Source organism: Passer montanus, unplaced genomic scaffold, assembly GCF_014805655.1.
Source record: "Passer montanus isolate IOZ18808 unplaced genomic scaffold, ASM1480565v1 scaffold65, whole genome shotgun sequence".
In the NCBI taxonomy this organism is placed as follows: domain Eukaryota; kingdom Metazoa; phylum Chordata; class Aves; order Passeriformes; family Passeridae; genus Passer; species Passer montanus.
Window position 1 is genome coordinate 3,401,792 of NW_024371593.1, and position 27,612 is coordinate 3,429,403.

At 45.3% G+C, this 27,612-nt stretch overlaps 1 protein-coding gene across 10 annotated transcripts in view; it reads right to left on the reverse strand.

Moving 5' to 3' along the window:
- The window catches only part of LOC120511366 (USP6 N-terminal-like protein), an 83,853-nt gene that overhangs the window by 16,379 nt on the left and 39,862 nt on the right, over nt 1-27,612 (reverse strand). For all 10 annotated transcript variants that reach the window (XR_005629711.1, XR_005629708.1, XR_005629709.1 and 7 more), the window contains 10 exons: nt 21,213-21,496; nt 16,114-16,187; nt 15,509-15,594; nt 14,620-14,659; nt 13,808-13,888; nt 5,882-5,989; nt 2,760-2,869; nt 2,130-2,178; nt 962-1,082; nt 13-107 (listed from right to left, as the gene is read on the reverse strand). Coding sequence is in view for 1 of the 10 variants with exons in the window: in XM_039728250.1 (XP_039584184.1) it covers nt 13-107; nt 962-1,082; nt 2,130-2,178; nt 2,760-2,869; nt 5,882-5,989; nt 13,808-13,888; nt 14,620-14,659; nt 15,509-15,594; nt 16,114-16,179 (756 nt within the window). In the remaining 9 variants the exon portion in view is untranslated. The remainder of the gene's footprint in view (nt 1-12; nt 108-961; nt 1,083-2,129; nt 2,179-2,759; nt 2,870-5,881; nt 5,990-13,807; nt 13,889-14,619; nt 14,660-15,508; nt 15,595-16,113; nt 16,188-21,212; nt 21,497-27,612) is intronic.

Sequence of the window (27,612 nt, forward strand, 5' to 3'; positions counted from 1 at the left end):
GTAAAGAGATACCATGTGCTTCTTCAGTTTGGGGAACAGTTTGTTTAAAATTTGCTCATGGTGGGCTTGAAACCTCTGCAGCTTCGGGAACCCAGGAATGAAAAAACCTTAAAAAGAAAAGACAAGAGAAGCAAAAATCAGGTAAGCTCTGCAGCAGTGACAGGGATAGACTGATTATTTATAAACTCATCTCTTGCATTGCCTGTTGAAGTTGGCTGAACAACAGGGTGCCCAGCTACCTCCTTTTCACCTTCCTTTCTAGAGGTCACCTCTCACCCCATGTGGGTAACAGGACCCTCACACCAAGCCCAGCTGGTCCTTCTCACCCAGCTCCCACTGCCTGCCTGCAACTTGGCTTGGCCAAGAGCTCTCTGAATACACCTCAGTGCTTAGCAAGGTTCAGAGAAAAGCTGAAGATGTTTGAACACCACAAGCTTGTTCAGTGCCCTGTAATGTATATTTAAGACTGTCCAAAGTTATCAAGCCATAAGGTTTAGCTCTCTGCCCATGAAATAACCCTCTGTGCATAGATTACTGCTAACCACAAGTAAGATGAAAGGATGTTTAATGTGTTTGAAGTAAAATAATACAGCACACATTTAGTGGAATTACATCTACATTTATTGTGGATACTCTTGGATGTACTTCTATGAGACTTCTTATAAACTCATAACCTTGAGTTAATTGATTGCCAAGGGCAAGGAACCCTGGAGGCAGGACAGCGCTTCTGTAAAAGTGTTAATTACTGAGCTCTAAAGCTCAGGTGGATAAAACTCTTTTTTTTGATAAGAGCTTGTCTGCCTCCAAGAGTGAAGTTCAGCTCCCCAGTCAGGCTGCGCAAGTAGTTAAGCCTCACCCACTTTAATTAAACAAATATGTGAGGAGAAACAAAGCTCTACTGACCAACCTGAACAATCTTCCCTCCCTGTGGCAGACACCCCCTGCCCCAGCCCAGCCTTACCGTGCATGGCGTGGCGCTGGTTGGTGAGCAGCTGTGCCAGCGCCCAGAACGCGTCCTCTTCATTCAAGTACATCAGGAGGATGGCTGCAATCTGGCTCATCCCTTGGCAGTAGCTCACTTCCTGCAATAGTCAAGAGGGGCACACGTGCTGCCATGCTGGCAGAACCTACCATAATGCTAAAGCTGCCTGTACTTCCCTCTCCTTTTCTAAGGTCTGTCCCTGTTGTATTGCACATTTCAAAGTTTTTACCGTTTATGTCCAAATTCACAGCTCCCATATGTTTACAGCATCTACCATGTCACTGACTCAGGGAATAGTTTGGGTTGGAAAAGGACCTTTGAAGATTATCTCATCCAACCCTCCTCAGGGACAGCTTCCACTAGACCAGGTTGCTCAAAGCCTCATCCAAACAGACTTTGAACACTTCCAGGATAGGGCACCCACAACTTCTCTGAGCAATTATTTCCATGCCTCACCATTGTAAAAAATGTTTTCCTTATGGCAAATCTATCTTTGGGATGACAAACAGCATGTGGCTCAAATGCTGTTTTGCATTCCTTCAGCCATATGAGCACTGAAGTAATTAAACAGTAAATAAATCTGGTAAACATTTATCTGGCATGAGGGAGGCTCCTTAACTAACCCCCTGAGCATCTTCTAACTGTCCCCTCCTGGAGGTGGAGAGAGTAGGTTCAGCTGCTAATTTCAGCTTATTCTGTCTGTCTCCTTCAGCTAAAAATTACTGGTTTGCTTTAGTAAATAAGTATTTTCAACAAGGATACCATTTGGTGTAAGACAGAAACATGACAGACTGCCAGAAAACTAGTGTTGCTGAAAAGCCAAAGGGCAATCCCTTGTTCTTTGCTGACAGTCTAAATCTCTCAGATGTCATTTACCAGGTGACAAAATGAACAAGGGAATGAAACAACTGTGGAAAGATTCTTGTGCTGCCTGAGAGTCTTGCAGCTCTCTGTACAACCCACTATTAGGACTTAAAATTGGAATTACTACTGGCTAAATAAGTGTGTGTTTATTACATATATATACACATGAAAATATGTATGTCTGCACAAATACACACATATAAAGCTTTTCTTTAAATTTTTACATATATATAAAAATATATTAAGCACAATGCTCTTCATGTTAACTGGACTTACTACTTACAGTGTTATAAACTGAGTATGCTGACAGGACGTGGAAGAGCGCCTGTTGCCTGGGGAGAAAGAAGGATATTAAAACACCTGAGCATGAGGTCTCCAGCTTCATGAGCACACCAGTGCATACACACAGAGAGCAGATTCTGAAAACACCCAAGCAGCTGGTACTTAACATTTTTGCAAGGAGCAGGGCTCACAGAACCAGAAAGCTTGTTCCTTGGAGACTGGGTAGGGCAGCCAGGTGTGCCTTACCCCAGCAACAAAGTCACTTTGTCAAACCTCTCCAACCCAATCTATTGTGAAGACCCCATCCCTCCCAGATCCTGATGGGCCCACCTCATCATCCCAGCCATTCCAAATCAAGCCTTCTGCAACTGTGAGTCCTGGGGGACAAGGCACTGCAACAGGCTGTTGCTTGGCTCAAGAACTGGGGCTGAGCCTGCTCCAGTGTGGACCCCTCTGAAAAAGAACCAGCAGCTCAGCACCTGTGGGTCACACTGTGTGGTGATGGTTTGAGGAGAAGGCAAAGATGGCTTGGCTTTGAGCCAGGGTACTGGCTGGCTGCTGATCCAACTCATTCCTCACAAATGCACTGGCAGGACTACCCATAAAAGCCACAGAAGCTTTCCATACTCACTTCACCCCGTAGCGATCCCGAAACATGATGTGGTTTCGGAAGGTGCGGTTCACATCCAAATCTATCTGCTTGATTTCCGATGAAAAACTCTTTGCTTGTTCTTTCATTTGCTGGAAGGGAGAGGGGCAGACAAGAGGCAGGAATCAGACACCATCTCAGCCTGTACCTCTCTCCAGAGAAGGAGAAGGCGGGATTCCTGCAGCAAGAGTGGCAGCTTGAGAGTTACAGAGCTATCCAGAGCAGGGGACATTGATGTCCTGCAGTGAGCAATGAACTGCAGCCTGGACGTGAGCCCCTGACCCTTTGTCTGTGCTGCTGGCCTAAGGAGAAGGGGATGACCCCACACTCACATGCTAAGACAGCAGCAGCTGCCAACCCAGCCTTCACCCATCTTCCAATGCAGATACTGAGTTTTCAGAATCTAAAACCTTTACAATTCAATTCCACTCTCATTTATTTTGATTTCTTTGCCTGGCTGGCTGTCATAAAGCATTAAGAGCTCTGTTGATCCTTAAAGGAATGAATACACAGATGTATGCAGCACTCTCAGCTTTTCAGAAGCTCAGTCATAATAAAGTCCAAACTGTTATGACAGACTGTGATCTCCAACTACTACTTTCCCTGAAGAAGAGAGTCTTCTTCAGTTTAAGGAGTTTCCACCACAAAAGCTGTCCTGGAATATTGCCTCAGACTAGTTCATATTTTAAGAAACTGGCAGAGTCCAGAGCAGAACCTAAACTCAAAGCCAAGAATCCCCATGTTCCACCCAGGCTGCCTAATCATTTAAGGCAGCATCACACAGAAAAAAGACTGAAGTCCACTGCAAAAAAATGGAAAGTCAAATGAAAGTTTAAGACCGCCTCAACCAATTGTGCCCTCAGAGCCCCAAGATGAAGATGCTCCGTGGACAGATCTCACTGTGGTCCCATCTGCAACCCACTGTTCAGCTCTGTACTGCAGGAAAGGACCACTATGCTATAGCTAAGCATCTCATCTCACAGCCTTTAGATTACACCAGTCATCATGCCCTCCTCCTTCAATGTCTCCAGGGTTAACTGCAGGAAAATACATTTTGTGACTGTCTTCAGGCACACTGAGATTCACCAGCAGGTTGGAGGCAGCAGAGATGAGCAGCAAGCCCAACTTGCCTTGAGCCCAGGGTCAGGACCCCTCCTGGCTCACAGAGGAAACAGAAAATAGAACATCTGCACTTATCATCTGCTCCAGCAGCTGCCATCCTGTGAATGCATATCAGCCTGATACCAGGTTCCTCCAGGCTGCTGTTGACCTCCCAAGGTGGCCACATCAGCTCTGGGGAACATCAGAAGGTCATCAGCACCCACATGTGTCCGACACAGCCAACACTTTGGATGATGACAGCATCTTGGGAATATTAACTCCACCCTTGAAAGCAGCGGTATGGAGGAGCAATAGTAAAGGGGCTATTTTGAATTATTGCCTACACAGGAAAAGTGAGGATAAAAGTGGTGATGGAATGAAGATCTGATGAACAACATAATTTCCCTGCTGTAAATAGTGTGGTCTCTGTATCCTATGGCTCCTTGCCTCTATAAAGCAGACAGACTACCTGAGAGAATATGACTATTCATGTGCACTGGGTCACTTCAGTTCAAATTTTCCTGCTAAAGGCCCTCTTGTTTTCCCTGCCAGAACAACACAGAAATTTCCCAAAGTAAATACCCTACTTTGGGTATTTTTAAATCATTGCACAAGAATAGCAGGTAGGTCACACAGGACTTTGTCAACTCCATGCACCCAGGAGGCTTTACTAATTGTGCAGACATTAAAAAAGAAACACAGGATGGGTTATTCTCCTTTTTTCCCTAATGTAAATAACCTGAGGGCTCCACAGATGCTCTGTTGAGCTCATTAGCGCTGTGAGTCCTGCAAGCTGGCGGCAGAGCAGAGGCTGGAAAGCTGGAAGTCCCATCCCAAAGACCTTGAACAAAGCAGTGGGTAAAAGCCAGGATGCCTCTGCTCTGCCCCATAGCCAATATGTTTCTCCTGCTGCCTTCTCAAGCTCCCATCAAGCCCTCTGGCTGCAGCTAATAAACCCCAGGGAGGCAGAGCATCACACCTACGTGAAAAGCAAGCACAGAATGTCCCATGGTGGCCTTCAGGCTTTTGTGCCATGGGTTATACCCCAGGGAGAAATGGGGTGGCCTTGGAACCAGCTCCTTCAGAACACAGGTCTGAGGCTTAGGCCCTTCTTGAAAGCAAAACCCCTCATCCAGGACCTGCACTGAGCCTCTCCTGGTGGAAATTAGGGGAGAGCTAATTACTGGTGGCAGGCAGCACCCAAGAAGAGGTAGATTAAGATGATCTTGTTTGCAAGACCCTTGCTGGATGCAGAGGGTTTGCATCCAGCAAAGCCTATTAGCCTGAAGCTCCTGTTTATTGCAGACCCCTCTGGAGCACAGATAAACTCCTCGCAACTTTCATTTGTTTGGATTGCTTCCCTGCCTGCACAGCACAGCTTTGAGGAGGGAGCACAATTTTAATCTGCGTGCTGGGAGAGCTTCCTTATCTGTGCTTACTGTGGTGAGCCCAGCCTGCTGTCCCCCAGCCCCTGCGTGTGCCTCCATCCCCGCGGCACCTCGCCAGTAACATCCACACTTGACTAACTATAATGAGTGTTAGCATCATCCTGTTTAATAGGCAGGGATTTTTAGAAACACCTGTTGGAAGCAGCACTCAACCTCCTGCCTCTGAAAAATAATTGTCTCCATAACACCCCGATCCTCACCCTGGTACATGATGCAAAATAAAACACAACACAGGCTTGGAAAATAAGTTAATTATCCACCAAGGGCTTCCACATGCTGCCTAGGGAAAGCTTCCCCTCACTCTTCCCTGCATCTTTCTCTAAAAAAGCAGTAACACTGACAGCAGCTTTGCTCCCAACTTCCAGCAGAATAAATGGAAGCAGCATATTATAGAAAGCAGCCAACTAACATGCTAAAAGACCCCAGCTTAATATAAACCCATGGACAAGGAGTTGATACCCTTTGCATTTTCAGTCCTCACCAAACCAGCTTCATCAACCAGGCTAACCTCCCTATCATCCTTTTCCTGCTGTCTTTGCCGGGTAGAGCCCATACCTCATATTTTCCTTCATTCTCCTTCTTCATCTTCTCGACATCCAGCAGAAGTGACCAGACCTGGCCTCGCACCTGAAGCGGAATCCCTTTGTACACACGCCGGCACATCTGCAGGGAGGAAAACATGTGCAAGGTCAGCTGGGTGCTGCTGGTGGCAAACACATTTTCTCCATGGTTTGCTGCTGCAGATAATCAGCCATCTGAGCAGACACCCCAGGCAATCACTTCCTCTTCCTGAGCTGGCACAGAGAGGGCATCTCCAATCTGATGGATGAGCTGAGTACCTGCATCCATCAAAGACAACTACTCAGTTAAAATCATAGAACCAGAGAATCACAGAACAGTTTGGTTGAAAGGGACCTTACAGATCATCTAGTTCCAACACCCTTGCCAAGCACAGGGATACTTTTATAGTCAGACTTTTATAGTCAGATACTTTTATAGTCAGACTATATCAGACTGCTCCTAATCCCATCCAGCCTGAACCTTGAACATTTCCAGGGATGGGGCATCCACAGTTTCTCTGGACAACCTGTGCCAGTGCCTCACCACCCTCACAGTAAAGAATTTCTTCCTTACATGTAATCTACATGTAAACCTGCCCTTTTTTAGTTTAAAACTGTAGCCTCTTGTCCTATCACTATCTGCTTGTGTAAAAAGTCATTCTCCCTTGTTTTTATAGACCCCCTTTAAGTACTGGAAGACCACACTGAGGTCTCGTCAGAGCTTTCTCTTCTTCAGGTTGAACAACTCAACCTGTCTTCACAGGAGAGAGGTCTTTGTTCACTTAATCTCACAGATGCTTCTTCCCTTCTTCTTGTCATAAAGCCCCCATTAAATTTCAATGGAAAACAGAAAAGAAAAAAAGCTCTTTTTCTTTCCATTGCTGACTACTTCCCTTAAAAGAAAAAGCTTCATAAGAAAGAAGAGTATCCTTTTCTGAATATTTTCCTTCCTTTCTTTCATCCCACCTGTGAAATGCCTTGCAGCTGCACTACAAAACCCACAGTAGCACTCCTCCAGATTCCTGAGGAACCTTGGGTACACTGAAGGACCTGTGGCGCATGCCCAAGCTCCAGTCATGGAAGGCATTTATGTTGCCTTATGGTGCTCTCTCAGAACCAGGCAATTCCTTGGGAAGAGACAGTGGTGTCAGGTTTCCAGTCATAGGAATGAGCTTGGAGGTGAGAAGGGCAGTGCCTGATCAGGCAATCAACTGGAGCTACCATCACTGCCTGGTACAAATGCATCCAACCACCTTCAAAATCCCTCTTCTTTTTCCATAGGGTGTTCTGCTTCATGCAATTCAGGCTGACATAAGAGAAGAACTGCAATCCTCAGGGCAGCACAAGACCCTAGCAGAAGGTTTTCTGGATATGGGCCTGCCACATTGCCATTGCCACACCCAGCTGAACACCTGCTTCTCTTTCCTCTCCTTTCAGACTCACCTCACACCACCAGCTCTTTTATTTCCAACCTGATTTTTGAAGGTCAGCCTCTCCCAGGGCATTAAGACCTTAACCATAGCACTGTGCTAGCTCAGGAACACAAACCTACACTCCTCATTTCCTTACTCTCTTCATGGCAGCATTGTGGCTACTGAGGGCAAGACCCAGGAATGGTGGCCCTTGTCCCAGAGATTTACAAGACCAGGAGGTAAGACAGGAGGTGGGCTTCAAGCAGACAGGCTAGGGGACAACAAAGAACTAATACCCTATCCCAGTCAAAAAAAGTATGTAAAATAACTCTGTAGGACCAGGAGAACCAGATGTTTATGAGAATGCTTTTCCACTCCATTACAATAAATATTTCAGTATTTTTGCTGACAGAGAAAGTGTCTGCAACATATCCTGAGCCTGAAAGTGTAATGGACATTCAACATTTAAAACGCCATCATCAGAACTCCGCAGATGCTTGCTCTGCCCCAAGCATTGCTTAGCACCAGCTGTGAAGGTCCAGTGCATAGCCAGGATGAAATCCTGCAGAAATCCTTTACCAGATCCTGCCCTTCCCTGTGTATGCACCAAATAAAAGCTGCCCCTAAAAGCAACCTCACCAACAAGACATGCCCATGGAAAGCCACCATCCTGTTCAACTGCGTGCTGTGTTTCAAGTGGCACATCACTAATTCACCATCTGCACACCCAAAGGCTCATGTAAGGAGGTGCTTCTAAGGACAACAAATCTTCATACCATGTGGGGCAGATTCATCCCCATTTCCCAAGAGTCATTAAATCAGGATGAAAGAAGTGCAATGCATCAAGAGACACAAAGCAACAGGATTAGATGAACACATCCCCAAAGTAGTAGGTGCACATGAAAGCCTGGCTCCTACAAGCACGCATGCCTTTATGAAGCAAAAGCTGAGGTGGAATCAAGAAACTAGAATATGTACTAATTCTGACAAGAACCCTAATTCAGAAAAGATTACTTATTTCCAGTGCATTACAAAAGACTGACTGACAGCTGCCAAGGCATGTGATGATAGTCAGGTTCGTGGGAAGGAAATAATTTTGTTTTGAATTTCCAGAGCTGGTATTGTACTTTAATGAGCACAACCCTCAGTGGCATATAGTAATGTCTCAAATGATTTTCTTTGCACAAGTGCTGAAGGAATGGGGAGGTACAAAACATGCTGAGATGGAAGTGAAATGAAATGCCTTCCTGTTATTTACCCAAGGGCTTTCCTCCTCCCACCACCTCCAGACATGAAAGTGATAAAAACTCAGAGCTATGATTCACCCAGAAAAAAATGAGCAACTTTTCTTCATCATGAAACTTGAAGGAAAACAGGGAAGTTACCATACAAGCAGTATTTATGATGGGATGAAAAGACAGAGGTGAGGCAGCACATGATAACTCTTGTACCACATGTCAAAAACAACCCTCAAGGTCACTCTCTTTTAAACCACTCAGCCCTTACAGATGGGAAGAGAGCACCTGGATCATGTCCTATGCAGGCTGACAGACCAATGCACAGGCAAGAGAACAAGCACCATTCTGCTTCACAAAAGGAGATGCTGGTGGTCAAAGCAATGGTTTGAGACACTGTAGAAAGGCTGTGTCAGCCAAGGATTGAAGCCAGTACCTAAAACTTGCTCCAGGTTTTGCCATAGGATCATCTTCCCTCTCCACATGTTAACATACAAAGCTCATGGCACAGAGGCCATCATCATCCCATCTCTATCTCTCCCCTGCCCACATATTTTCTTTGAGGTAGATGGGATGGGGAAGACTATGAAAGTACAGACTTGAGTTCCATCCTCCTGAACCAGCAATCTCCTCTGAGAAGTACCCAACCAATTGTTCCAGGTCTTGAATATGAGGGATGGAGTCACTGCCTTCAAAGACAGAACATCTTTCTGAAGCAGTAAAGACAGTGAAATTAAAAAGGATTTGGGAGAGGTGGGTTGGTTTTTGAAGCAGAATATACACATTGCGGTTCACCTTCACACTTTGGAGTCTGTCACTGTTAACTTCTCAGCCATGTCCATGGATCACCAGGAAAAGACTGCAGGAGCAATGCCCAAATTTTGGGTACCCATGGCGATATCTCCAACACTCCTAAAGTGTTGGACACACATGCTGAATATATGGAAGGACTTAAAAGGGATATCACCTTCCTCAATTCCTTTAGGACTCAAAGAGTGATCCTTCCAAAGAGAAAGGACTTCTTCACATCCTCTACCAGTGATGCACCAGAGGAACTGAGCTGTGCCAATCCTCACCTGGAGTGGAGGGTTTCTTTTTAGTACCACAAAACCTGCTGACTGATGATGTGGCCGTGCAGGATGCTTGGCAGTCTGGACATCAGCACACATGGCTTTCTTTCCATACAGTTAATGATTGCTCCCAACAGCTGCTGTGCCTGCAGCTGGAGCCTATGCAGCTATTCCTGATGGGGTACCAGCAAAGCAGGGGCAAATTTAAATCCTAAAGCTGGTGGGCCATGGGCAGGCATTTACAGTTATTGCCCAGGCTACCTTTGGAGGAGAGGAATTTTTGCCTTTCCAAAATGAGGGGGGGAAAAAAGAAAAAAAAAAAAGAAAAAAAAAAGGCAGGAGAAGCCGCCCTGCAATTCCCAGACACAACCCCCTTTCCCTTCCTTCCCATGGCATTTGAGGCAGGAGATCTGACTTCAGCCAGCCCTGGCACGACACACGTCTGCTGGCTGTCCCTGGCATTAGCAGACTGTTCACTCCTGGGGGGTTGTGTCAGTCCATACAGATCCCCAATTCATCCTAAACCGCTTTGCTGGCATGCACTGGATTAAGTGCTCTGCACTCCCGTGACCTTAGCAGAGGCAAGGCTTTCCCCCTGCACAAAGGCAGGCTTTGCCTAAAAACCAGACATCTATCACCAAAGACATCCCTCTCTAAAGGTCCCATCCCACATGGCCAGCAGCAAGATGCAGCTTGCAAATGATGCAGAGGTCATCTCCTCCTCCTATGACTGATGCTTCTGGCTGAAATCCACTTCAGGGCTATGATGAATAAATTATCCCACTGTTGCAGCACACACAGCACAGCCTTTTTTACCAGCAGAACTGTGCTGCCTGAACTGTGTAGATTCTTACAAGGCACCAGCCATTTCCTAACCTTCCCAAGCAAAGTCAGGCTGGTGTTTAAACTTGGGTTCAAATCAGCAGTGAAGAGGAGACAGACCACATGAGCCTCCCTGTGCTGAACCCTGAATAACACATTTTAGCACTTTGCAGGTTTGACATACCTTAACTCTGCAAAACAATGCCATCCTTTCATGGACTCCTTTATTTTTGTACCCTTTCCCTTGTGGAAATTCAGCCAGAAAAAGGCACCATTGCATCATTCTAACCCCACCCATACGAGGAATTGTGCTGAGTGTCACTCTTGGCTGATCTTGAAATTAAATCAGGTTGTTACAAAATGTGTCTAGAACAGAGATGGAGACAGATCTAAGAAAATTATGAGCACAGGGAGCCCCAGGACATTACTTTAATTAAGATAATCCTATTTGTTGCTCATCCTGAAACAGGTTATGCCAGAAATTATTTCAGTTCCTAGCCAGGCCATTCTAGTCAAGGAACTGTAAAAGGTCCCACTCTTTTTTTTCAGCCTTATTTCCAATAATCTGTGACAGTCACAAGACCCAGACTGCCATCAGCAGCATGCAAGGATGCACACAGGCTGCAGGGGGGAACAAAAAGCCAAACCTGCTGCTCTCTGGCGTTGGCTCATACCAAGGGTCTGAAAAAGCTGCTTTCTTGCCCACTGACAGGTGGCTGCTTTGGGGTCAATGCCCTGGATGGATACACAAGCTCGCTCCTCCTGCTGACATTTCACAACACAGAAGATGAGACAACAACCTAAGCCTCGATCAGATACTAAGATGATGCAAAACACAAAGGCTTGCTTGCTAAGTCCCTCTTCATCAAGCACTAGATATGATCAGATGTCTGCCAGCTCCAGCACATGAACAAGGACTGAAAAGGTTGGCCCTTAAGTCCAGGAAGTCCCAGTCTGGAAAATAAGATAGGTTTCTGCATAATTCAAGCAGAGTCAAAGTCAGGGCAACTTCCCTGTGAAACTGCTTGCGATTCCTGCAACAAGATTTTTCCCCCCTCTAATAAAGTACATCATATCAAAATTAACATCAAAGGGAAGGTTCTTGTTTTCAATAAGAGGATTTTTTCAAAATTTGACACCTTAGTCATTGTTAAAATAACACAGAGTGGCTGTCTGTGACATTTGAGTTTCTATCATGTCAACCAAGTGGTGAAAACAAACTTGAAGGGAACATGCAATGCAAATGTGGCAGCCTGAGCGCTCGGAGAAGGAACAAAACCATCCCACTCTGCTTTAGAAAAATCAGATCAAGGGACTGTCACATTTACTTTAGCTACAACAAAGCACATAACCTCTGACATGACTGTGATCCCAGCATAAGGTCCTTGAAATGCCACAGTTGAACTCCAACCAGCTGTGGCAGCAGGAATATCTGAGTACCTTCCACACTCCTGACACAAGAGCATGGGCTTTCACATCTAGGTGTAGGATACAATCTAATTTTACTTTTTTTTATTAAAAGAAGGCACACTTCTTTTGTGCCTTTCAGCATCTTTGCATTTAATGGTGTGTGGCTGCTACAGACCTTACAGCCTGCACTTGCCTTGGTGCCAGGCAATGGGTGTTAGGCTGGGCAGGACTGAAACCAAAGCTCCTTTCTACTCCCCAGGGTCACCAGACTGTTCCTTCCCCGCCTGGGGCCAAGCACTGCTTCTCTATTTGCTGGGAGAAGGGATGGCCATTTCCGGTCTCCCAGCATGGGACAATGCCACCTCTGTGTCCAAGAGCCATCGACCATTTACAGGCTGTTATTCATAACATCCTTTGTTCCACCACAAGAGCTTTCTCATTTTCTGACCCAAAGACCCTCAAGACCCACTTGCCAGTCTGACCCTTCTCCAGCCAGCAGATCTGAGTGACATCAGCTGCAGTGTGCTTAACACCCCCAGTAATTATCAAGGGAAATCCAAAACAGACAGAGATCAGAGACTGCTACTGCTCCCCATCACTCACGCTGGATCCTGCCTGTCCTCACCATCTGACCCAGGAAAGCCAAGGTGTGCTAAAACCATTCATCATTACCCACCCCAAACACCCTCCAGGACCTGAAGGAATTCCCTGTACCCCTCTGGAATTTGGTGGTTTACCCACAAGGTCACCAACCAATTAGTGCTAACTTCTAATTAGAAAGAACCAAGTCACAGGAGAGCCTCTGATTTTGCCTGCTAAGCAGCACTGATTAACAAAGTAATTAGAACCACCCTGATGTGAACAGAAGGATTATAAAACCCCAAGCCCACCTCCACCCCATCCCTGCTGTCATTAAGATGATTTTGTTTCTGATTTTGTTTTGAAAAGTGAGACTACAGCTGGTCTTTGGCTGCTGATCTGGACACGACTCCTGACAGCTGGGCAAGGAGTATGCTCTGCTCTATGTTGTCTCTACAGCTATGCAGATATTCTTCAGATATTTCTTTCTACTTAGCCTTTTTAACCAAGCTCAAATTTCCCCCAAGGACTCCCAGCAGGAGCTAGAAGCAGTCCAGCCAAACACCCCACTCCTCCTGCTAAACATGAAGGCTGCAGAGGCCATGGCAACAAGGCAGTGCCAGGCTTCAGCCCTCCCCTGTGCTGAGTGCTGCAAGCAGAGCAGGTCAGACACAACGCTCCTCTCCTGACCCAGCAAGGGTCGTGTCATTAGGTTCAAAGGGTTTTTTGTGTCAAGAGGTTTGTAAGAGGAACATATAACAGATACTATTTATTAAAAACAATTCAGTTTTGAAGTGGTGTTTGGTGCAGAGCTCATTTTAACACCAGAGCCAAGACATAAAGTTGGTGTCTCCATCCTTGATTTCTACAGACAGGTGTACAAAATATGAAGCCCAAGTGGCTTCCCACAGGCACAGCTAGGAGCAAAATACAAAATCTAAGTATTGTTCTAGACAAATAATTCTTCCTCCAGGGAGAATTACAAGGAACATCAACTGGGCTGTATCAGTCACATCTCCCACATAATTTCCAGGAGGTGGAAATACAGAAGCAACTTCTGGTGTGCATGGCCCTCTGCTCTCACAGGGCAGGGAGCCAGCTGGGCACACAAACATCCCTGCTGTGCTCCTGGCTTGCACATGTATAAGTGCAAAAATGGCAGCAGCATTTAGGAAACCCTTTTTAAAGCTATGTAAGTCAGAACACGACTTTTACCTCGACTGGTACACAGAAATTTCTAGGAAAGCTTTAAAATATTAAAGACTAACAAGTAGAATCAGGCAATGTTCCAGAGATCTCTGGTTTTTCCGTTGACTTTTTGAAAGCCTGACTCATCATAAGGATCCATCACACCCATCACACCCTTCAAGACATACACTTTTTTATTCCTTACCTTGTCACTGTTTCTGTATTTGCCCCACTTCTTCAGCATCTTAAGCCACTTGTCCACACGTTCTATTTCCTGCTGTTTTTGCTGGTGCAAAGGAGAAGAAAAGACAAAATTAAGAAAAAAAAAAGCCCCATGAGATCCCTCTTGAAGATACAAAACTTAATTCTCTTAGGTTTAAACTTCTATGCAAAAACCTCACATCAGGGATGGGAATAATCCACAGATGCGTGCAGAAACTGGTAATTTCAGCACTTGGTAATTAAAAGCAGCATTGGAGAAAATGACATGACACGCAGGCTTAACATAGAAAAAGCATTCCCAAGAGTATTCCCTGACAATAAAAATCTTTGCAGGTCCAGCTAGACTCAAATCCTGTCACTATATCAGATGAGAAGAAGTGTGATTCAGTCCCATCTAACGGGTTCTACCAGAGGATATGCTCACATCTCAGGGGAGATGAGGATGGAGGTGATGGTTACCTACAACTTCTACCATCTTCCTTTACACATGCAGTCCCCTTTATGATCCACAGCTGCTGAGCACTGTGCCCAAGCAGAGGGAAAAGCCCAATATTGCTTTAACAGGTGCTTTTGCAGTGCCATGTGGAGGAGGAAAATTGTCTGACCAAGCAAAATAAAAGCTCCAACAGCTGGGCATTGTGCAGAGTCCCCACCTCTGGGCGAGCAGCAGTGACCAGTGGGTGCTGGCTGCCTGCTTTGCTCTTACTTGCTCACTCATTTCCTCAAAACACATTCCCTCCCCAGCTGGTGTGAAAAGGATGCCACATCCATGAAGACAGAGCTGGCAGCTCTCACCTTCTCTTCCAAGGCGGTGCGGGTTGGCAGCTCCTGCTCGCTGGAAAAGCAAGGGGTCACTGGTTACTCCATGGGCAAGAAAGGGTGTGGGGAGCACAGGGTGCTGCAGCTCATGGACCACCTCAGACACTTGAGGGGGTATGTGCTGGGGACTTTGTGCCCTTCCTACAGCTGTCCCCAGTATGAAAGAGGCAGGAGAAGCACCATCCAAAATCCCACCACCCAACAGGAGCTCTGGGGGGTAATTGAGCTGCTGGACATAACTAGAAATCCTGAGCATATATCTCCTCTTCAATAGACACATGATCAGCAATCCAAAGGGTGGGGAAGCAGAATTTCTAGACAGCAACAGCTTAAAACCTCCCTCCTGCACACAGAACACCTACTACTGTAACTTCTGTTAAGAATCAGAATAAAAATAGTTCTTTTTAAGTATTCTTCCCAGGCACAGGGTGTGTAATTTATGTGTGCCTTGGTTAGGATGGAGATTTCTAAAGGAAAGGTTTCCTAAGGGAGCCAAAGATGATCAGCTATCTTTTCTGGTCTCTTCCTATACCTCTCTGAATCATCAGGTGAAAACACAAGGGCCTCCCTTCTGTGGCACACCATGGAGGCACAGAGTCACCAGCTTGCACCTTCTAATGCCAGGCTTGTGGTAGGAAACCTTTTCTGAACCTTGTCTTGCAGAAAATTCAAAGCATCGGTGTCCAGACATGCACAGCTGAGGAAGGAGGCCCATTTAGTCTTTCCTCCTGCATTTGGGATTGATCAAGCCAAGCCACAGAGCAGCTTATGGGAGAGATGCTGGGCCAGTCATGCTCAGTGCAGAAGCATGGTCTACACACACACACAAAGGTCAGAGAGGAAAGGAGAGGGCAGGAGGACTTACTGCAGGAATCCAAACCGGTCTGTAACTTTGTAGAGGGTGAAATCAGCATCTTCCCACTGGTCAATCTGAGCTCCTTCCTGTCTGCCCTGAAAGCAGAAGGGACACCTGTGAGCTGGTCCCAGCATGAAAAATGCCTCAGTGCCTGCATCCTGCACCCAAAGCTTACATCCCTCTCTCCTGAATGATAAAAGACACAGGACCAGGAGAGAAAAACCTGCACTAAAGAGCCAAATTCAAGGCAGAGAAAAATGCAAAGTTCAGCCTATCCAGCATTCCATGTGTGCCTCTGCTAGAGGCTGGGAAAAGCTGTACATCAGATAAAACAGTGTTGGGAATAAGCAATCCTGGTGTTAAGGGAGCACTGAAGTACCAGAAGTTCAGCACCTTTCAGCATCTATGCTGAGCACACATGGGACCCTCAATAAACTCCAGGGAAGCAGTGAGGGGGGATATATAGGAAGGGAGAGCTGGCATGAAGCCTAATGGCACGAGGGTTACTGGGGCGATGCCTGCAGGGAGGCAAAAGTTCTTATTTGATGCATTCCTAACTGATTAAACAGCTTCAGCCCCAGCCAGCATGCTGGGGAGAGGCACGAGGCTGGTACCTTCTCATACTTGGCGACGATTTCTGCTTTTTCCTGGGCTATTAAAGACTCTATATCCTTCTTCATATCAGAAGCTGTAAGGGAAAAAAAAAGCAGGAGGGAGGGGAAAGGAGATAAGTAAATGTGTACACAGCATGTGAAGTATTTTAGGAAAGTGCTAATACAAAAAACGTTTGCTGACAATTTTAGCTTCCAGCCATATCCCACAGCTAAAATTAGGCTGAGGTTGCACAGCCGCTGTACAGAGTTTGTGGAGCTTGCCTGCACACAGCAGGACTGCCAGCTCCCTGCTCCCTGCTCTGGGACACAGCCCAACCCGAGCAAGGGGAGGGTCTTGCCTTTGTTCTCAGGCACACACATGGCAGTGTGAAAGACATGGCTTTTAAATCCAGACACGCAAACCAGGCACAGAGCGCTGGCCCAGCACAGGACAGGCGCCAGCCGGGCGCTGCTTGGCACAGCATCCACGTGGATGACAGCAAACCACCATGATCCTGCCCCACCTGTGGATGGGAAGCCAGGAGATGCTCTGCAGGGGCATCCAGAGGCAGATTTAACATCAAAGAAGAAATTGAAAGAAGTTTTTGCCTACTGAAGTGTGCATGAGACAAGTGAATTGGCCTCTAGGTGATTACCTTCTGTATACAACTCCAAAAGAAAACAACACAGCAGCAAGATGTCCCCACCTATGCTGAGAAGGACCAGTCTTGGTCTAAGCAAGACCCAGTCTAGGTCCCTGGGGTCTGTGCCCCCTGCTCTGCTTCATCCCATACACATCCCTATGAGCAAGTAAGTTCCCACATCAAACACAACTTGAGTGTTGTCCTGTACACGCCCAAGGAAGCATCCTCCCTGTCAAGCCATAACTCCTCATTCACCAAAGGTGGAACTAACACACCAAGGAGAAAAAACCCCCAGGGAAGGGGGTTATATAATCAGGGCTCTTTCCTGACCCGTTATCAGACAGCAGCACAGGCATGGCACCACGTTACACTCATCCATTCCGACACTGGGAAAATGCACATTCTTCAAATTCATACCAGAAATGGGTGTATCTTTCCCCTCTTACTGACTCCACAACCAAAACAGAGCAAGGACAGAAATATTAAAGTGTATTTTGTTCTTTTATTTTCCCAAGCTACAGCTCCTACTTCAAATGTGAACTTTGATCAGTACATTTTAATCACAGCTTAATTTTCCAATGCAGCAAGGTCTGAGTAACTGTCTCACTGTGTCACCTAATACTTCTGCATCTCCTCCTTCTCACATCTCCTGTGAAACTTATAGGCAATTTCACTCCCCCAGTTCTGACTTTTTTGTTGTTGTTGTTGTTATGGGGCCAAAAAATTCCAATGATGTCTTTTACATGCTGCTAAAAATACAAATATTCTGCAGGCTAGAGGGGAAAAATACACTGGATGTCAGATTAAATGGGCAATTTTTCAAGACACTTACAAGTGAAAGCTATTCTGAATATCTCTGACCACACTCTAAGAGAATAACAAAGGAAGAGCAACTTGGTATCATGGGAGGATTTACACAGCAAGAACATATATATTTTGGCATTCACCTCTGCAAAAGTCTCTCTGCAGCCAGAAACACCAAACTTGTGCAAAGGAGCCAGTTTTTAATCTCATTCCTGGAATATGCATATTTGTTTTCTCTTTCTATAACTCTGCAAATGTCCAAATTTAGGAAAAAACTTGAAAGCAGAGAAAACGAGTGATGGCAGTGGGAAGGATGGAGATGGCAAGTGGCTTCACCAGCCTTGGGGTGTGACCACAGTGCTGCTGCTTGGGCTCAATGAGGTGGTTGTCAAAGTACTTGGAGAGGGAACAGAACACAGCTTAGCTCTGTAACAGCAGATATTGAATAGGGGTATTTTCATTATTGCATTCTGCATGTGCTCAAACTCCAGAGCAGTTTTGACATCATGATGTTATATAGCCTTTGCTTGAGGGAAATGACACCTCGTGTACATGGAAACTACTGAGATTTATTTTCTGAAGGGTTTGATGAAACACATCATTTTTTAACTTGATGTAAACAGGCTTCCTATAAATAGGAACAGGCTGTACTGTACCTGCCATGCTTCTTCATATACCTATGTATGACTGCACACTTTCTTTTTTTTAATACACCACTTAAATTACTTTCTCAACCCTACCACCCAATTATCTCCTGAGAGTACTGTATTTTCTTAGCAAAGACTTTTATTTTTCCATGACAAACACACAAGATGAAGCTGCTATGAACAGGAATAGTAAGAAAATGTGAACTGTGCAACAATGGTGTTAGATAATTAACTAGGATATAAGCAACAGAAAGCCCTGAACTTTGCACATTTAAATTCAACCCCAAAACAAAGTTATGAACTAGCTCCTTTAAAAAAGAATGAGTTGAAAACATTCACAATCTGTCATCTCACACTGACACTTGCAGCTTTCAGTCAACAATTTAAGGAAGTAAAAATTCATACCAAATACAATAAGCCTAAAAATGTTTAATGAAACTGCACATTACTGCCTACCAACATTGAACATTATCTAGCTATCAGCAAACCTGAAATAAAATACCAAATTTTTGAATGAAAGTGACTTTCCTTGAATTAATTTACCAGCTGGAATCTCAAATATTGGCAGCAAAAGGAAAGTATCTGCATCAAAAATCCAAGACTCCATGTCAAAATTTTTCTCCATAAATCAGATTTACTGTTATACTCGTCCCACAAGTCCCATATTTTTCCAGTCAGATCTGCCAAGCTCCCATTGCCCCACATGGGATAGCACCCACGAGGACCAGCCTGGCTGGGAGAAGGGAACCTCTGTCCACCAGCCCAGTTCTGCAGCCCTGCTCACTGCCCAGGAGAACTGAGTGTTTCCCATGGCCCAGCAGCAGTGCTCCCTGTGACACAGCCCAGGACACACACACGTTCCCTGTCACCCCCAGCCACAACACCATGTCTCACACTTATCCATTCATCAGCAATCACCCTGCCAGTACTTGTCAAAATGAAAATATCTGCAAATTCTCTTCTTAGGAAACACAGCATAGCAACATGTTCTCAGTCTCAGCCTGGATGTGAGGATATTCTGGAACCCAGCTTTTAAATCTTTTGTACTGTAGAACAGTATCTACTCAAGCTATTTGAGATGAAGACTACATGTTTGTAGTTGGTTTCTATTTGGTGGAAGGTCATTGAAAAAGCAGAAATGGGTTTAGGTAAATGTGTGCTCTCATTCTGACTATGTCCACTTAACTTTAAATAGAGACTGCTGCTAGGAGAAGAAAAAAAAGGCAAGTTTTGACACACTGTACTTCACTACCACTCTGGCCTCTACCAGTGTGAAACTACTGCTGTGGAATAAGGTAAAAAAGGTTACTTACTCCAGTCACACCAACCACTGAAACACAACAAATCACCGTTCCTGTTTCATGTTCTATTTTAAAAGCACATTTCTACACAGCATTTTATGTCTTTAGCCATCTATGTTATCAGCCTACAATTTTTGCTTTAGGGGAACAGTTTTAAAGGAAAATCATATACATCTATGCAAGCAAAAATGCTTATAAATCTCTTAAGAGGAAAAAGCCTCTCACAAGGTACATCTGCAGTCTGCACCCCCTCCCAGCAAAGCACTTTTAAAGCTACTACTCACTTGTAAAGTTTCTACTAGTTGTAACAGTGACTCATGCACTTGCACACCCTGGAATAAACCTGGCCATGCAGTGAAAGCAACTAAAGCAAGCTGTGAGAAGTTGAGTAAGCCCCATTAGGGCTTTTTACGTGCATGAAACAGGCACCTTGACATGCTTCAAACCACACAGGCTAAGGGCTTGAAGCAACCTGCCCATCCTGGCTGCCTTGTAGAACATGGGGGGACAGTCAGCAGCTGCAAGAGGAGCTGCCATCAGAGGCTCTTTTCCCACAAGCTCAAAGCCTTTCAGAAGCAAAGCCACAGCATTACACCACTGCACATACCTACCACGCACAGCCAAAGTGAGCACGGCTTTGGGACTGCTCCACCACAGCCTGAGGAAACCTCAAAGCCCCCAGGGCAGCCAGGAGGGGCTGTGGGCTGTTACAGGTGGGCATGGGCACACCTGGCTGTGTGCCCATGGGGTGACAAGCCGAGGAGGAAGTGATGGCCATGTGCTGCTGACTGCAGGCAGAGCTTTTGCTTTGTGAGAACCAGCCCCATGCAGAAGTCAACCTGCTCCTGAGGCCGTGGTGCAAGACAGGCCAGCATTGCCATCTCCAGTGCTGCAGCTGCTGCAGCATTTTTTTACTAGACCCCTAAATTTCTACTCCAAAATGGACAACACATTCAGTGCACTCGCATCATGGACTTCTGCTGATCCCCATGTGCAGATGCTCTCCCATTAACAAACCCAGACTGCAAACATCCTGGCCAGCACCAGCTTCAAAACACTTCACTGGACTGTGCATCCCTGACCTTAGCTCAAATCCGGCACACAATTACATCCCTGCTACCCGAAAGGAAATCAAGACCTGCACTCACAAAGTGAATTATGGCTTCAGGAATGAAATTACTATCAAGCAGGATGAACCAAGATACAGGAGATCCTGTTTGCATATTTATTTCCTTGACTACAACCCAGGGGAACTCAAGCAAGCTTTTTTGTTTGTTTGTTTTAAGAGCATAAGGAGCACTAAGCCAGCTGTATTGCAGGAAGGTTTGTTTTAACTGTCTTGGGGTCTTTGAAAATGACTGCCTATAGATCACTTTAGATGAATCACAGATGTGCTACAGAAAATTCAAATTATCTCCTGTCCTAGTAAACTTGCACTGTATCTGAAACTGCACTGGATGCTGCACTGGATAAAATCACAGTCATGTCCCTCAGCAGAGGCAGTGGGAACACCTCCACTGCAACTCACTTTGATGCCACCAGCAACACCCCAACAAGCCAGAGCATCCAGCATCATTGTAGATGAGATCCTGCTGATTTAGTAGCATGTGTAACCACCATTTATAACAGCTCTCAGTGTGATTCTCATTTGCTCTAGAGCCAGTTTGTGAGTTTGGAGAAGACAGGATGAAAGCACAACCCAGCTCCCAGCAATGTGCCCTTACCTGAGCCTTGTATCAGGTGCCAAGATTCATCAGCTCAGCTGGAGTTGGCCACTCCCCTGAAGGCATCTACCTGGCAGGAGCCACTTGTCTCTGCTGCAGGGTGGTGAGGACCCCCAGTTGCCACAGCCCACAGGTCAAAAGCCCTTTGGCTCAGCCACACTGTCCCAGCTTCACGTGGCTGCTCTCCTCCACCCTCGTCCTCTGGCACGCGAGAGCTCACCGCAGGCAGCTGGGAGAAGAGGCAAGGCAGGAGGCAATCCACACTATCTTGCTCCTCAGGCTCACTGCAAAGGAAATAACAAGTTGATCAGTTATCCAGTTCTGGCACAGCAAAGGTACCATCCTTTACCAACACAGGGGTCTTTGAACACAGAGGAAAGGCAGGTTCCTTTGGAGCTGGTGGGGAAGGAATAGACTGTAAGCTGTAACTGCAGGGCATACAATGGCAGAAAGCAAACTACTCGTATGTGTTGCAAAAAAAAACCTTGGTGTGGTTTATCTTGCCATTTTCCACCCTGGTTAGGTCCCAGGGTTTCCCATGAAGGTCCAAGAGCCCAACACACCTTTATACCAGCAGGCACATTGCATTGATAACTCAGCAGGCAGAAGATGCCCCCTACCCAAGTCAAAGGCACAGTATTACATCTGACTCCAGCTAATCTAACAGTATGTTGCCCCCAAGAAGGGCTGCAATGGAGGGTTCAGGCTATTCTTTCAGGACTTGGGTCAGGTTAAGAGCAAGACACATCATGACTTGTATGGTAGAAGAGCTGGCACCAGCTGTGCCACCTGAGCCACCTTCCAGCACTTGCAGTTCTCCCTGATACATCCAAACAGCTACATAGTCCAAAGGACAGCAGAGCCCAACACAGAGCTATCACTTACATAAACCAAATTTTAGTTCTCACCTTCAGCAACACAGACAAGCAACACACTAATTCCACAAGTGTGAAATCAAGACAGCATCCCAAAGCATGACACTCTGCTTGAAGTCAGCAAGCACCAGGCAGAGGAAGCACAGCTCACTTCTGTCATAAGCTGCTGCTTTAATAACACCACTTCTCTTCCAACCCCCCTCACAAACATCAGCAAATGCACTTTTCCACACAGCCCTGAGCTGTCCTGTGCTGAATTTCTCTCTTGTCACCTCTCCAGCACTCAGACACAACGACTTGGAGGCCCTAAAGTGCAGAAGACCTCACACCCTTTCAGAAGTGGGCACCCATTATAATCAACCCATTACATTGATTATATTTTATATATGTTATCACCTAGTAGGTTATAATGTATCTTATAGACATTAAATGCAGATTACACACATTTGCCTCTATTCTCCCAATTTGCACCAAGCTTTTAGAGTACAATTGCAACCCGTGGTGACGATGACAACACTATGCTGCTAGACTAGGCAACATCAAGAAACCCAAATACATTGGCCAAGTCTTCTAGTTATAGAAGTAACTAAAAAGCCATGTAAGACTGCAACTATATGCTATCCACCCCCTCAAATGAGCAGCAGTACCAATAAATAAAACCTCTCTTAGCCCTCTCCCACCATCCCTCTTCCTGTGCTCCCAGTACTTACACCTCACTCCCATTCTCACACACGTTTTTGGTGCTGTGCCTTGGCACTCGTCTCCCCAAGGATGGAGATGGGAGGAGATAAACAGGAGGGCTGATAGAGAGATTTGCTCTCCTCCCTGCTTATGCTCAGTAAGCCCAGCCTTGGTGATTCTGCACAGCTCAGCTTTGCAAAGTCAGAAGATGCAGCTTTAGACTAAACCCTCGGAACACAGCAGTGAGTCTATAAGCAATTATTTGTCAGCTTCTATTTTTAGACCTCACAGGGAATAAAAGAGCACCCAAACATTTTTAAAACTCTCTTAATGTAAGCTCATCTTCTAGAGACAACAATAGCCAAAAAAAAATCCAGACAAAGGACTATACAAAAATCAAAGATGCATGAGTTATTTTTAAAGCTTCATTATTTAAATGATTTTTCATTTGAAAAAAATAAGCAAACTGAAGAATGCAAAGGTCCACATGCTTCTTTTGGGAATTGAAGAATTGAAGATTAATTTTCTCTCTGCATTCCCTCCTTTTTTTATTCCAGTGTCTATAAAAAGGGAAAAAAAAAGAAAAAGCCAGAGGGAAAACAAAAAAAAAAATCCTCTTTTTTCGGGTGATGCACTGACCTGGAAGGGAACTATATCAACACAGAGCTTAGTAATGGGCTTCTTCTGTTTGCTTAAGACTGGAAAAGCAGCTTGCATTTCTTTAACCATAAACTAAAGTAAGCTACAATGATGGTCATTCTCCACTTGGACATGCATTCCTCCTAAAACACTGTATTTTATTCTTTATAGTACATGTAGGAACACTACAGGACACGCTATTCTTCCCTCGTCATTCTTGCCTTCAGCTATACTTGGCAATTTTGGGTAAGTTAAAGGCTCCTTTTGCTATTTAAAACTTTCCCTGGTTCTGGCTTGGCAGGGCACAGTCAGCTAGAGGCCACCTACCCCCAACATGTGCCCGAAGCAGCAGGGTGAGGACACGTGTCCTGGCTGATACCCAAGATGTCACCCTGGGCACTGTGGAGTTAGTGATGCTTCCTAGCCAAAACCAAAGGAACAAGGATGCATATATAACTTACCATGCTGCCAGCACCCTGTGCTCTCTTTGGCACAGACATGCATCTTTTTTTAAACACATACAAGGAAATAACAAATGTATCATTACATAAAGTTGTTGGTACAGCCAATGAAATAAAAGAGTAGGAAGTTAAAACTCCACTAATAAGATGCAGCTTTTCTGTGAAAAACTTGTCCAAAATAATTATTGAGGCAAATTACTTGTATGCTGCAGATATATAAGCTGAGTTGAAATGAGAGCTATGCTGACTCTGTGTGTCTCACACTGCTTTCCAGGCTTTCACTCTGCCTTCACCTCTTTTTCAGGAGAGAGGGATCTTCAGCCATTAGCCTGACCCCACTAATGCCCAGCCCCTAGGAACCACCCTCATTCCTTCAATCACTTTAATGAGTTTAATCAGCTCACACTGCCTCCAAATACAGAGCCCTTACAGGAAATTATTTGTCTTTGGCAGCCTCTGCAGAGGACACTCCCTGACCATTTTACTGGCAGTATCCTGGACTTGCATTACCTTCAAACAGCATCTCCAGATGCTAATGCATGAGCTTTTGTTAACTTGTTTTCTTCTATCAAAAACCCATGCAAGCAAATCCAGTAACAGCAAACTAGAGGGAAACAAGAAGTACTTGATCCAACACCGGAAAGTACTGAGAAAACGTCTCCCAAAGCTTTTTTTAACAGCCTTGGAACTAAATGCAGGACAGCATTAGGATACGTATTTTTTTAAGTCCTATGAAAGGAATCTTTTAAATTACAACATAACTTTTCTGTTTCTTTTGGCTTGTTGTTAACTCCTAAAATCACCCCAACTTAAGAAATGCAGGATTTTTTTGTGTGTGTATGTGTGTGTGTGTGCGAACACAACATTTTATTAAAATCATAGAATCATACAATGGTGTGGGTTGGAAGGGACCCTGGAGATCATTTAATTCCCAATCCCCATGCTAAGGACAAGGTGCCATTCACTAGACCAGGTTGCTTAGGGCCCCATCTGGCCTGGCCTTGAACACTTCTGGGGACAGGGCATCCACAAACTTTCTGGGCAACCTGTTCCAGTCCCTCACCATCCCCTGAGTAAAGAATTTCTTCCTAACATTTAATCTCTCTTCTTTTAGTCTGAAATCATTCACCCTTGTCCTATCCATATGTGCCTGTGTAAAAAGTCACTCCCCCTCTTTTTTTTCCATGGCCTCTTTCAGCATTGAAAGGTCCTCTAAGGTATCCCTGAAACCTTCTCTTTTCTGGGCTGAAGAACCCCAGTTCTCTCTACCTGTTCTCACAGGAAAGGTGTTCCAGCCCTCTGATCATCTCTGTGGCCCTTCTCTGTACCTACTCTAACAGGTCCACGACTTTTTCATGCTGACGACTCCAGAGCTGGACACAGCACTCCAGGGGGGTCTCACAAGGGCAGAGTAGAGCAGGAGAACCCCCTCCCTCATCCGGCTTTGGATGCAGCCCGGGATGCTTTGGCTTTCTGATCTATGAGCATACAGTGTCGGCTCGTGAAGAGCCAGCTCCAAGACAGTCCTGAGGGACTGCTTGTCACTGACCTCCACCTGGACACAGAGCCACTGACCACAACTCTCTGACTACCTCCAGCCAGCCAGTTTCTTTTCTACCCAGCAGTGCACCCTTCAAATCCATATCACTCCACTTTAGAGACGAGGGTGTCACGTGAGATCAAGTCAAAGCCTTAGAGACCTCTAGGTAGATGACACTGGTTAGTTTTCTTCCCTTGTAGTGTTGCAGCCACCCACCAGAGAATGCTACCAGGTTGGTCAGGCACAACGTGCCCATAGTGAAGCCATGCTGGCTGTGTCAGGTCACCTCCTTTTCTTTTGCACGTGCCTTAGCACTGCCTCCGTGAGGATCTGTTCCATGATCTTCCCAGCCACAGAGGTGAGGCTCACTGATCTGTAGTTACCAGGGTCCCTCTTTCTACCCTTCTTAAAAACAGATGTGATGCTTCCTTTTGTTCCAGTCATCAGGGACTTTGTCTGACCACTGTGAATTTTCAAAAATTATGGAAAATGACTTGCCAACCACATCACCCAGTTCTCTCACAACCCTGGAATGCACTCCATCAGGCCCCAAAGACTTGTGCCTATTCAGTTTCACCAGATGGTCTTGAATGTGGCTCTTTGATTACACTGGGAGGGACTTCACTCCCCCAGTTCCCACCTGAGAGATGTGGAAAGCCTGACTGCCAATGAAGAATGAAGCAAAGAAATTGCTGAGTATGTAAGCCTGATCCAGATCTGTCATTATTAGTTTCCCTTTCTAATAGTGGTTGTCTTTCCTTTGAGGGAATTGTCCACAGGAAGCCCTTCCCTCTTCTCTTAGTGTAAAACATGTTTATAAAATCCAGACTTAATGCAGAGGTAATACTTTAGCTTATGAAACAGCAATGGCCATGTAGGACACCCTGTTAAAAGCAGCTTTCCAGATGAGGAGTTAATATTAAAATAACTCAAGGATTCTTGTGATCTTGAACAGTGTTGAAATCAACATCTGTCCCATTTGGTCAGGGCTTCAAAACACATCTCACAATTTACTGTGCATTTGGCTGTCAGCATTTTACTGTGGTTGATATGCAATTAAACCTGCCACAGAAGCTGAAAGACAGACACTGCTTTCCAGACAGGAAAAATTAAATGGTACCAACATTTTGGAGCAAGCCATATAATTTCACTAGCAGTTTCTGTATTTAAGTTGTAAGTACAATGAAATGATGCTCAGGGTGGAGGAACACCCAGTGGGTGGGTTGGTGCTGGATGCCTGCCACCATGGAGCCCAGCATCCAAGGGGATGCACAACCAAGGGAGCCGGTGACACAGACAGACATCACTCCAGATGCCACCTTTCCATTTCTAGGTTTTCAGAGGCATTCAGCACCTTTGATCAAACATGCTTGAAAAAGCAACAAAAGGAACTTCAGGAAAGCCCGAGCTCAGAGCCACAGTGGATCTATTACCAACATTTACTTTTTTGCAGGTCCTCAGCACTTCTGATGTGAATAATGGACAGCAATGGAAGTGGGATAAAAGCAAGCCAAAGGGGACCAGAGCAGGCTCAAGTCTATTGGTAAAAAATACTTGAGAAAAGTTTTTCCAGTGGAAGCTGGAGCTTGCATGAAGGGAGTAACAGTCTGAATGGAAGAACTAAAAAGCTTACATAACCTTTTCTTGGATAAGATAAAAAGCAGAGGGGAAAGTTTTAAAAAAGAGAGGGAGAAGTTTAAGTACATGAGAGCTTGTGGCCATTATATAAAGACAAGCATTTGGTATGACGGAGGCCCATGCAAGGCTGTCCAGAAAAGCAGCAGCAGATGCTGTTCTCTCCAGGAAACAAACACAACTCAAGTAATCACCTGCATTTCAAGATGCAGCTCTATTTAGCTGAAAACATGCTCAGCTGAAGAAAAGAAAAAAAAAGGTACTTTGAACTTGAAGGATGCATTTACCTTAAAAAAAAACTTTAACATTTACCCAACAAAGCAACAACTAGACAGTTCACTTTAAACAGTTCATTTACAAACACAAAAATTCACTTAACTGCTACAAAAGGCATTTGCAAGCAGGATGATGATTTCCTCAGCAGCTTGGGAAATGAATCTTCCTGTTCCAAGATCAAAACCTGGGAGACCATAATGCATCCTACTGAAGGGCAGCTGGACTCTGCATGGTGCAAGAAAGTTTGGAAAGGGGAAGTTGCAAATAAATAAGCATCTAAGGGCAGTGAAGTG